Genomic DNA, 11,168 nt, shown 5'->3' with positions numbered 1-11,168 from the left:
GTTATTGGCGACCACTTGACCGGTCGCTGCACACCCAGACTTCAGCCTCGTTGTCGCAATCAAGAGTGCATCAGGCAGACGTATTCTGGTGACCATTGCCTTTCCTTGAGCCGCTTGCCACCTCACATCCGGCCGGCCTCTATATCTTAGGGTTACCAAGCTGAGCAACGCCGTTTACTTGGATTGGCTCCCTCGTTCTCTTACCTGCCGACGTTACTAGCTCAGGACCTCATTGCTCAGCCAGCAGTGTCATCTTACCGGCCGCGCGTGCAGCATTTACTTTGTTGTCTATATAATCCACCACCCAGATCAATTTCACGAGTTTGTCGAAGTTGGCAATTCGTTCAAGGCAACAGCCCAACATTGCAACACCAACGACTATACAACACTGCCATATGAACAAGTCAAACAAATCCAGCTGTACCGAAACGAAGGCTTCTATCACGGATAAGCTTTCTTCTACGGGCTCTTCATCACCAGTGTTGATACCCACACCTACGTCTACCGAGGAACCCGAACCCGACGACTCCGCACTCATGGAGGCTGACACCAGCAGGGCTGCGGGGGAGGCCGCCAAAACCGGAGTACAGGATGCACAAACGCCGACCCCACCACCCGAACCAGCCGGCGACAAGGATGCCAAGGTCAGCCTGGCGGATACAAAACCAAAGTCCAAGTCCAAAGTGGCCAAGAAGAGTGAGACCAAGTCGGACAAAAATAGCAGGAGGGTGCAAAAGAGGAAGGAGCAGAAAGACGAGAGCTCGTCAGGGTCGGAGCTCAGCACGGAAAGTGAGAGCGACGACGAGAGCAGCGAAGATGAGCGCGTGAAAGGAAAGAAGAAGGCTAGAGCTGCAGCAAAAAAAGCGGCGGAGAAGAAGAGGGCTCAGTTGAAGGCAAAGGAGAAGGCGAAGAAGAAGAAGAGCAAAAGATATATAGAAAGCGACTCTTCCGCATCGTCGGAGAGCGAGAGTAGCAGCGAGAGCGACTCTGAGACTGAAGACGAAAAGGCTAAGCGCAAGAGAAGAGTCAAGACTAAAACCAAGAAGAAGAGTGAGTTCCCAATCTAGCTGCAACTTTCAAGCTCTCCGTGTTTGCAAGCACAGTGCTAACCTAGTTTTGCATAGGCAAGAAATACGAAAGCTCTAGCGAAGACAGCTCATCTTCTTCTTCATCCTCTTCTGAAAGCGACTCCGAAGTCGAGAAGAAAAAGCGCCGAAAAGCCAAAGCCAAAGCCAAAGCCAAGGCCAAGGCCAAGGCCAAGGCCAAAGTCGTGAAGCAGAGAAGCATAAAGTCGAAGGTTGTGGTCAGCGACTCCTCGGCATCGTCTACAGACAACGAGGCAGATAATACCGCTGTGAATGAGGCGACCAGCACCACATCAGTAGATGATGCCGCTACAAAGCTGGCAGCTCAGAAGGCTGCGATCGCGGCGGCTATGCAAGCACAAGCTGCGCAAAGCAAAAGTCAGCTTGACCTCGCGACATTAAGCAAGGCGCTGGCGCTCAGCGATGCGCCGGCTACAGCTACCGCAGCAAACTCTCAGACGCAAAAGAAAAATGTTCTCGAGTTCAAGCGCGTAGACCAAGTCTGGGATTCGAAAATCCGCGACTACAAGTACACAGAGAGCGTCGAAGATGTCAAAGACGAATTCGACTGCGTCTTCACGGTCCGCCGAAGGTTCGGCTGGGATAACAAGTACCTTGAAACCATGATTGACGTCAAGTCAAAGGTGCTTCGTAGTGTGCTGCAGGTCATCTTCAAAGACTGCAAGAGCATTAGTCTAGTGGAAGACAAGCCGAGCATTCATCCGCACCTGCTGTTCCACTACTACCCCGAGATCAAGACGTATGTAAAGAAGACGCTCAAAAAGCAGCTGAGTAAGGCGAAGAAGCGCAAGACCAGGAAGACGATTGATCAGCAGATCAGGCAGGGTCAGCTTCTATTAAATTACGTTGACGAGGATTATGAAGAGACGAGGAAGGCGTTGAAGCCGATGCTCAAAGCTGGTAGGTTGCACAATTCAGACTGTCATGTCTCGTGGCTCGCGAACGAAGGCGTACCATACTGATCCTATGTCCAGGTACCATCACATATGACCTTGTTTGGGCGTTGTTCAAACCTAACACTATCGCCTACACCACGACATACGGCAACAAAGACGACCCTCGTTGCTTTAAAGTCGACTACTGCTACGAGCAAGAGAACTGGATGACCCTGGAGAAGAACTGGATGATCGAGGGTCGCTACCTCGAGTATGACGGTAAGGTTTTCGGATTCGGCGACCACTATGTTCCTATCCGCCAGTTCCGCGGTTCCAAGAAGATTTCCAACCTCGGCACATATCCTTTGGAATTCCACAAGGATCCAGAGACACTTCGGGAGCAGCTTATCGAGAGGGGCAAGAAGTTTGTCACCCTACAGGGCATGAACTACATGTTCCACTGTGGCCTGGGGTATCTGAAACACAAAAATACGGTGCTGAAGCATAACATCAATGGTAGGGTGATGATTGATCCTGCAATCTTCAGGAGACTGCATCCGAACTACCTGCTGTCTTACATCAAGGCGGTAAGTTCAAACCTTCGATCTATTCCATACGTTATAGGATTGTGTGCTGATAGTATATACGCAGGATGAGCTCGGTCCAGACGAAGACGAGGATCAAGAGGAATCTGACTGCTGCGACTCAGACTGCGGCTCCGAATCGGAGACTGAGAAGCCGCTCAAGATGCGCACCGTCCTATGGCGCGACAAGTCTGGCAAGCGACGCCTTATCCGGATCGAGAAGACCGAGGATAACGAAGACATCACCTCGCAGAAGCTCGACGTCGTCGCAAACGAAGACGACGAGATCAAACACATCTTCTCGGAAGAAGAGCTCCTCATCTCCTCACCCGTCGTCCTAGGCTTCTCCTTCTCGGAGAAACTCTGGCTCGAGTTCTCCCTCGCCGGCATCAGCGACATAAAGTGGCAATCTGAAGCCTTCGAGTCGCTCGTACTCCCTGCCCAGATAAAGCAGAACCTCAAAGGCCTCGTTTCCAGCCACCGCTTCAATGCTGCCAAAACCATCGACGACGTCATTGTCGGCAAGGGCAAGGGCCTCAACGTTGTGCTGCATGGCCCGCCCGGCGTCGGCAAGACCCTCACCGGGGAGTCCATCGCCGAGTTCCTGCGCTGCCCGCTGTACATGGTGTCCTCGGGCGAGCTGGGCACCAATGCCGCCCAGCTCGAGCGCGACCTCAACCGCATCATGGAGATTACCCACGCGTGGGGCGCGATCCTGCTGCTCGACGAGGCGGACGTGTTTCTCGAGGCGCGCCAGCCGCACGATATCCACCGCAATGCGCTCGTCAGTGTATTTCTGCGTCTGACGGAGTACTACCAAGGCATCTTGTTCCTGACGACCAACCGCGTGGCGACGTTCGACGAGGCGTTCCAGAGCAGGATTCACATGGGGATCCGGTACGAGCAGTTGACGGTGCAGGCGCGCAAGAAGATCTGGATGCACTACGTAGGGAAAGTGCTTGAGATGGGGGAGAAAGACAGCGAGGGCAAAGTGCGGGCGTTTGCGGATGCGGATTTCGACGAGTTGAGTCGGAAGGTTATGAATGGACGACAGGTGTGCATCCTCTCACTCATGTGTATTGTCTTGGGATTGCGCTGACGGGAAACAGATTAAGAACGCGGTCAAGACGAGCCAGTCCATCGCCATCGCCGAAAAGGGTGTATTTGGCATGGACTACGTCAAGCGCGTCATGGAGAGCCACGAGACGTTCGAAGAAGATATGAAGGGTGGTCGCGGCTATCGCGATGCGATGAGGCACTATACCTGAGTGCCTTCTCCCATAGTCCTCTTGCAGACTATAGCATGTGATGAGATATATGCGACGACGAAGACGAACAGGAGCTTTAAGAGTATTGGGACGATGTGACGAGGAATGACGGTGGCGGAATATAAATTGCATAAGGGGGCCTGCTTGCATGATCGGATTGGAAGGGGAGGCACAAATTGTGAATGGCTTGGGAAATACGTTTACTTGGGCGAATGGGTGGAATGAATACCGGGACACTTATGAATGGACACTCTACGGCTGTAGAGTATAACGAATTTGTATACGCCTCTCTATGTTTGATCGAATCTAAAGGGGGCCTGTCTTGTGTTCGAATGGGCGGGTCTCATACAAGAATGATATATATGACTTCTAAGCTACAAGTCTCTCATTTCTGATGGATTTGGTATGAGCTTCTCCTGGTCGTCTATAGAGCGATCAAAAGCAGACTTCCAGTGTATTCTCTACGCTTCTAGTTCGTAAAGGTTTCCTTGCCAACTAAGTCGTGATGCGTGACTTCGATGAGGCGAGCGGTAGCGTAGCCAAGCGATCGCAAACGTGAAGCATGCGAGGGCGAAGGCACGGATTGCGAAGATGGTTTGGAGAAGGGCTAGGACGAATGGAGCGTCTGGAACGGTTCGCTGGGCATTGATCTTGGGCAGCATGGATTCCATAGTGATGACAGGATTCAGGGGATTACTGGAAGTGCTTTGGGCTGAAGAACGATATCGTTTTATGGGAATGGAGAAGGAAATGTTCTTGGGTGCTGTGCATTGGTGTGACAATCATAGGCCCACTTTTGACCAGCACCTCGTCGCGCTTGTTGGGCTGGCTGGCACCGCACACGGCGTCTAGGTATGGATAAGGCTGAATGACTGGACGATGCACACGTGAGGCCGACTCGCAACCTCGTTTTGAAACTTGGGATCCAATGAGCATTCAGCTCACCTATCGAGGTAGCGGCTGTGGCGTCGAAGCTGTCCATTCACGTGCAGTGATGAGAGAACAAAGGCCTGAGCAAGTCCAATGATATTCCACTCCATTAGATGCCTAGATACTGGTGCGGACGGTACTCAAGATGTATGCGCTACGACTGGAACAATTTCGCGACTAGACTGGAAAGCAGTCACGCTAGAAAGATCCTCTCGCTCATTGCACCTACCTAGAACTGATTGGCATGCTATCTAGTTACAACCTGTCTTACATAATTCCAGAGTCTCGTGCATCCTATCGGAAGCGTCTCGCTTCTTGATGCTCTTACTTCCAAAGCACCTTGTCAAACTCACGATAGTTTCTCACAGTCGCGAGTACAAGTGAGAGGCCTCGCCTTCACCCAAGCGGGCACCAGGTCTCTTGTGTCCCACCTTATTTTGTTAGACTCGCAGCTGCTCTGCTAGTGCACGGGTGAAGATGAGAGTCTTGGAGCGGAAGGCGCAACTGTCAGTGTGCCCCAATTTCTGATGCCGTTGCTATCAGAGCTTCTACGCAAGTTCTACAGCCAGGCACTCAACTCAGCGTGAGCGCGAGGCTCAGTCACGACCGTCATTGTTCTGCCTGCCGCTTCCCAAGGCACAGGTGAAGGTGAGAGTCAACGGCTGCCCGCTCAAGCCTACCACCGTAATTTCGATTCAAGACGCCTTAAATTGGGTTCTAGGTCTCATGCACAGTGCTTCTTGTGCACTGAAGCGCTCCGAAGCTACCAGTGAAGGCGAGAGTCACCAGCGGTCTGCGCTTGCGCTGCCCTAGTCGCCTTCACCTGAGCTCAGACGCTCTTCCACCGCCTCCTGCGCCTTCTTCGAGCAGCAAAAGTTGCAGAAGCGTGTTTGCTGGTGAAGGCGGCTCCCAGATCACCAACTTGCGCCTGCACGTAACATGGCACGTGTCAGACCTTAGCGCGCTGTCCACCGAGTATAAAAACAAGCCCGTCACCCGCCTCTCTCACTTCTTCTCTCCACTCGACTCCGACTTCACAGCTTTGCCCTCGGGTGGTCTGGACTTCTTCTCTTTGCGCCTTTGACGCATGGCCTGCTCACCTCATCTCAGCATGCAGTGCCTGCTGCCTCGCCTCTCCAGGCCGTTGTCTTTCTTCCGGTCCGTCTCCTGTGGCGGGAGCAAGGGTAGCCGCGTGGGTTAAGGATGGTTGCCGCCGAGCTGGCCCCAGTACTGTCCTTTTTGAACAGCCTTGTGCTCAGTAAGGGGACGGGACACAGGCGTCCTCGGTAGAGTGCCTTTAGCACCTGCATTGTGACGGCGGTCGATGACAGCCGGACGAAGCCGCGTTCAGTCGGAAAGCAGGCCGTGTGGAATTGAGGGCTTCGTGCCTGGCCTACCTGCATTGCACTGAGAGGGTGGGGTCTGGGGTCCTCCTGAAGCCTGTTGGTGGTGGATGGTGCCTGCTCTCCTAATCTGCTTGGTAAAGGCGGTGGATAGTGGTTGAGTTCTTCAAAGACGGTGGTCTGGTGGTTGATGAAAGGTGCCTTGGTGGTTCATACTGCGGTGGAACATGGGAATTGTGAAGACGAACGCTTGAACGACGCAAAGGTGGAGCTGGTTGGATACACCAATGGAAGCATCGAGGCATTGCGCCTCACTGCGCCTCACAGCGCCTCACACCCAACTCATGCCAATTTTCGTGACGTCTACTTTGCCTATTGCGATGGTGGAGCAGTGACGCCTGGGCTAGAGCGGTCTGCGATAGCGGCCCCAGCTGTAGGGCTGGGCTTCCCCGCCTCGGCTCCGGGATCCTCAAATCTACGCGGTGGAAACAATCTCGTCCGCCCATCTCTCTTATTCCCGATCGTGCAACACCCGCCGCTCGTTTCGCCATGCCATGATGCACAAGCCCTGACAGCAAACGAGACGCCGCACGACGGTGCACCATGGATCCAGAGGCGCGGCCCAAGCCCGAGCCGCGCGACGATGCGTCGTCGCCGGCGCCGCCCAGGAAGAAGCAGAAGCGCAACAAGCCGACGCTGAGCTGCGAGGAATGCGTCGAGCGCAAGACCAAGGTGAGTCGCCAGGTCACATGCGCATCGCGCGCGCGACGCGACGCGACGCGCTCTCATATCAAGCAATTGATGCGATCATGAATGAAATGAGAGCAGCCCGCTAACGACCGTCCCAGTGCGACCGTGGGAGGCCTGTTTGTCTTGCGTGCATGAAGCGCCAGTCACCCTGCAAGTATTCCGAAGTCGCAAATCTCATCGCGACTACAGAGTGAGCCGATACCCGGCCGCCAGGCGCGTTGCGATGCTAATTGACCCATAGCGGCTCTGCGCGCCATGCTGGGCGCGCGAAGAGGGCAATGAGCAATAAACCAGTCCCGGCCCTTGGCATCGATACGCAAGCGCTGCCCATCCAGGTAATCCTCTCTTATTCCCGCCCTTGCCATCTCACCACATCCCACCATGAGCGCCGCTCCGCCGCGCCTCGCCTCCACCCGCCCCGGTATCTCTTTGGTGACTTGCCTAACCCGGCCCACAGTTTCCTGCCCACACCCATACCCCTGGGTCCCACACTGTTCCTCCCACGCCCGCGCCAAGATCCCAGTACCGCAGTGTCTCGCTATCGTCCACGGGCTCCTCGCCCTTCCTGCTCTCCAACATCCCCTTCTCTAACCACACGGCCTCTCCCTTCTTTGGGCTCGGCTCTGACCATCCCTTCGCCAACTACTGGACCAGCCGGGGAGGACTAGCTGAAGTGATTGGTGTCTTGCCAGCCAAAGACCAGGCCGACATCCTGGTCGCAAAGTACTTCGATGCCGTCGACCCTGTCTATCCGATGGTCCACCGTCGGAACTTCTATGCCGACTATGACCGCTTCTGGTCGCTGCCTCACGCTGAGAAGCAGACTGCTGACCCTGTGCTTCTCGCTCTCCACTTCGTCGTATATGCCATGGCGACCCAATTCATAGGCCCACCCACGGATCACAAGCGCTCCGAGATCGCCGAGTTTTATGTGTCTGCCTCCCAACAAGCACTGCGGCTGTCTTCGTATCTGAGTCGGACCTCTGTCCGAACGCTCCAAGCAATGGTTCTGATATGCTATTTCCTGATGAACGACAACCATGCTTCAGATGCGTGGGCCTTTGGCGGTGTCCTCATACGACAGTCCTATGCCATGGGCCTCCACCGCGACCCGGATATTATCGCCCCGAGATGCTCACTGAGCGATAAGCAGCAGCGGAGAAAACTGTGGCAAGCTGTATTCTTCCAAGATACATTTCTAACGGTCTTGCTCAAGCTTCCTCCCACGGCCACTTTCTCCGATGTGCGTGTTGAGTCGCTCACGGATGAGCTAGGTGACTACTTGCCGACTATCAACGGATCAGCTACGAATGGCACATCCGTGAACCCCATGAGTATCAGTAACATCGCCCAAGTAACCGATATCTTCCCCACCTACGAGCTGCAGGACCGACAGTACATCCGCTCCATGTGGCACATGGCGAACCTCGTCCAACGCACCGTGTGCAATCCTCGCTCCCTCGGAAGTCCCATCATTAGGTCTCCTCAAGAGAAGATAGACCTCGTCAACGAATACCATCAACTTCTGAACTCGTTCCCTCCTCTTCTAACGACCTCTGAAGATAGCGCGATTCAAGACTTAGCGAGCAACTTACGTCTCTTGCGGCAAAATTTGTTCCTCAGAAGTAATTACTGGCATTGCGTCATGGTAATTCAAGCCGACGAGTACGAAGCTGGTGGCGTATCGTGTGACATCCGCGGCGCGCTGGAATCTGCACGAAAGGCACTGCTCGCGTTTTTCCACTTTTGGGAGTACCTTCGCATCGATGCGGGTGTGTGGTGGGTGTTCCAACATCGTGCGTTTGAAGAAGCTGTAGAAATCCCTTACCTTCCTAGATTTGCACTTAGCTGACGAACATAGCTACTCATGGCACGCATGCTCAGTGCGCAAGAGAAGGCCCTTTCAGTCGAAGACACGGGCATAAGCCCCGCCAGTGACCCCCTGCTCAGTGCGGCCCGAGACGACTCCAAGCATTGCCTGGCCATCCTAGATATGGTCAGCGACCCAGAAGTGCAGAAGACCAGAACGGACGTGTTGCGAACAGCGTTGGCGGATATTAATTGGTGATATGAGAAGGGCTTGTGTACGCGAGTTTTAGCTCGTTTTCCATGTACAGTTCAGCGCGGAGTTGGTGGATTGGTGTCGGGGTATATGCGAAGAGGACATGTACGTTATAGTGGGTGCTAATGTTATCGATACGTCTTACAGTGGTTCTCTCGGTCACGCTAAGGCAGACCTTCTCACGATCTGACATGTCTCGGAAGTGCATGCTGAGATTGAGTATCCACTTTGCTTTACTATGGACCATGTTACCACACATTCGCTCGCTCCAAACCACCGAACTGGCGTGCGCCCAAAATATTTCCATGCCCCAAACCTCCAATCCAATCACGCACGATATATGGCTGCCACCAACAGCCTGCCATTTGAAGAAAACCTTTGACCCAGTCTAATCATCACCTACGTGTCATCTCATAGTCTCCGGATAACTCGTATACTTGTTGTCTAGGCTTGTGTAGTTGGCGGTACGCGAGATAGAGTCCTGCAGCCCCAACAAGGAAAGCCAGGGTACCGAAGACGTAGTCTGATGGTGGAGCGGAGGCGGGTCCACTCGGGGCAGCTAAGGTTTCGATGTCAGTTGCGAATGGTGGTAACGAGGTAATTTATGCGAGCGATGACAATATGGAGAATGAATTTGTAAATAACCCTGTAGGCGGTCGAAGGAAGTAAATCTCCTCAGAAGAGCAGCATTGTGGAATATTTGACGGGGAATTTTGTCGACAAGAACCGAGTGTGCATTTGTGAAACACATCTCAGCGAAGAGATGGTAGATAAAGAATGACACATTACCTTGAGCTGGGGCTGGAAGAGGAGCCATGACTGATTATATAGACGTATATGAAACGTATGTATGTGAAACGTATGTATGTGAGCGTGATATGAGTTGTCTGAGTTGAAAGAAAATATGATGTGAATTTGAGATACTGCGGGAGAAGGCAGGCTGCCCGATCACGGATGTCAATTCAGCGACCAAACTAAGGAATGCGACCAGTAAAGAGCCGGTCTCGCCTGGTGGCCTCAGCCGCCCCTGTGCATGTTCATGCGTCTCAATCGCCCAATCATTTCGTTTCCTCGCCCGGATCCTTGCTGCTACCGAAGTCTCGTGACCGTGACCGGAAAGCTTTCGATACATAGTTATACGAAATGGTCAGCTAGGCCGAAAACAGGGTTGTCAGTAACAGGGGCTTCCGCATCGAATAACAGTCACGTGTACTGATATACGTATGAAGATGGATGACACAAAGTGCGATTTATAATGGCTTGCATACAATGAAGCGCCAAAGAGATCTCGGAAACATAGCTATCAAAGATTCAAGACCTCCAAACTTGCTTTCGATTCTACATGCCCGGCTATACAGTAGGAAGGATACATGACGGTACATAATTATACATAGCGAAGGGAAGGAGGCAAGAGGATTGATACATATTTGCAAAGCGGTTGGGCATACGGTAACGACGCCAAATTAGAGGTGGAACTGGCGGTCCTGAATAGGTTCTTTGAAAATTCTAATCAGCTTAGGTAGGCTTGTGTGTGTGTGGCATGTCAAAGTATTCGAGGGCCCAACCCTCACAAGTGCGAGCAAATCAACCCTACAGCCGGTAAACCTTGCAAAACGATTTTCCTAACGCCCTACAGTCTTACCTAGCGTAAAGACACGATCCATAACGTGCGTAAGCAAAATATTTGATGCTGCAAGGCTGATGTCGGACAAAGTAGTCGGACAGACGTGTGATCATTTGAAGAATTAGATTGAAGTAATCGACTCGTTCATTGTCTGATCTAACTTCTTAATCCTTATTCTACAGGATGCGCGTCATTTCAAAGTCCCCTGCCATCTCATACATTTGAATACGCCTCTTCTTGTGCAATTGGCGATAGGCCAAATAGAGTGCTGCAAGACCAATAATCACCGTCAAAGTGCCGAATACATAGTCTGATGGAGGGGCGGACACTGGTTCGGTTGACGGGGCTTGATGATTGTGAGCATGCGACGCGCTGCATGATTGTGGAGTCCGAACGAAGAAAGGTGGTCGGATGGGTGGGAAGCGTCTAATGTTCCGATGTACGTCAAGGTGACCGCTTACGAGTGCAAATAGGCGATGCTAGATCCGAGTGGTCGTCCAGCACTAGGCTGAGTGTAGGGTTGTAAAATGAGAACACCAAATGAGCGAACATAAAATATATACACCGAAGTTTAGCTACTCAAAGGTATAACTCTTCATCAGAAAGGTTTGAACCAGGCGTGCGTG

The 11,168-nt window shown here is 52.8% G+C and overlaps 2 protein-coding genes across 2 annotated transcripts; both read left to right on the top strand.

Moving 5' to 3' along the window:
- Nucleotides 1-536: 536 nt before the first annotated feature.
- Nucleotides 537-3,833, top strand: CC84DRAFT_1221570 (uncharacterized protein; the record flags this gene model as incomplete). The annotated part of the gene is made up of 5 exons (XM_018183286.1): nt 537-1,050; nt 1,125-2,006; nt 2,081-2,568; nt 2,633-3,619; nt 3,675-3,833. 5 exons carry the CDS (start codon nt 537-539, stop codon nt 3,831-3,833), a joined length of 3,030 nt encoding a protein of 1,009 aa, XP_018031390.1.
- Nucleotides 3,834-6,612: 2,779 nt separating this feature from the next.
- On the top strand, nt 6,613-9,054 carry CC84DRAFT_1154464 (uncharacterized protein). Its single transcript, XM_018176890.1, has 5 exons — nt 6,613-6,838; nt 6,955-7,046; nt 7,098-7,191; nt 7,314-8,669; nt 8,718-9,054. Exons 1-5 carry the CDS (start codon nt 6,710-6,712, stop codon nt 8,922-8,924), a joined length of 1,878 nt encoding a protein of 625 aa, XP_018031389.1. The 5' UTR covers nt 6,613-6,709; the 3' UTR covers nt 8,925-9,054.
- The last annotated feature ends 2,114 nt before the right edge of the window (nt 9,055-11,168 follow it).

The sequence above is a fragment of the Paraphaeosphaeria sporulosa genome (assembly GCF_001642045.1).
Source record: "Paraphaeosphaeria sporulosa strain AP3s5-JAC2a unplaced genomic scaffold CC84scaffold_11, whole genome shotgun sequence".
NCBI lineage: Eukaryota > Fungi > Ascomycota > Dothideomycetes > Pleosporales > Didymosphaeriaceae > Paraphaeosphaeria > Paraphaeosphaeria sporulosa.
The sequence above is the reverse complement of the archived record's forward strand: the minus strand, read 5'-3'. Positions and strand labels throughout refer to the sequence as shown.

Coding starts and splice junctions, on each gene's coding strand:
- CC84DRAFT_1154464 (XM_018176890.1), top strand. CDS start 6,710: ATGGATCCAGAGGCGCGGCCCAAGCCCGAGCCGCGCGACGATGCGTCG. Junction 7,047..7,097: donor AATCTCATCGCGACTACAGA/GTGAGCCGATAC, acceptor ATTGACCCATAG/CGGCTCTGCGCGCCATGCTG. Junction 7,192..7,313: donor CGCAAGCGCTGCCCATCCAG/GTAATCCTCTCT, acceptor CCCGGCCCACAG/TTTCCTGCCCACACCCATAC.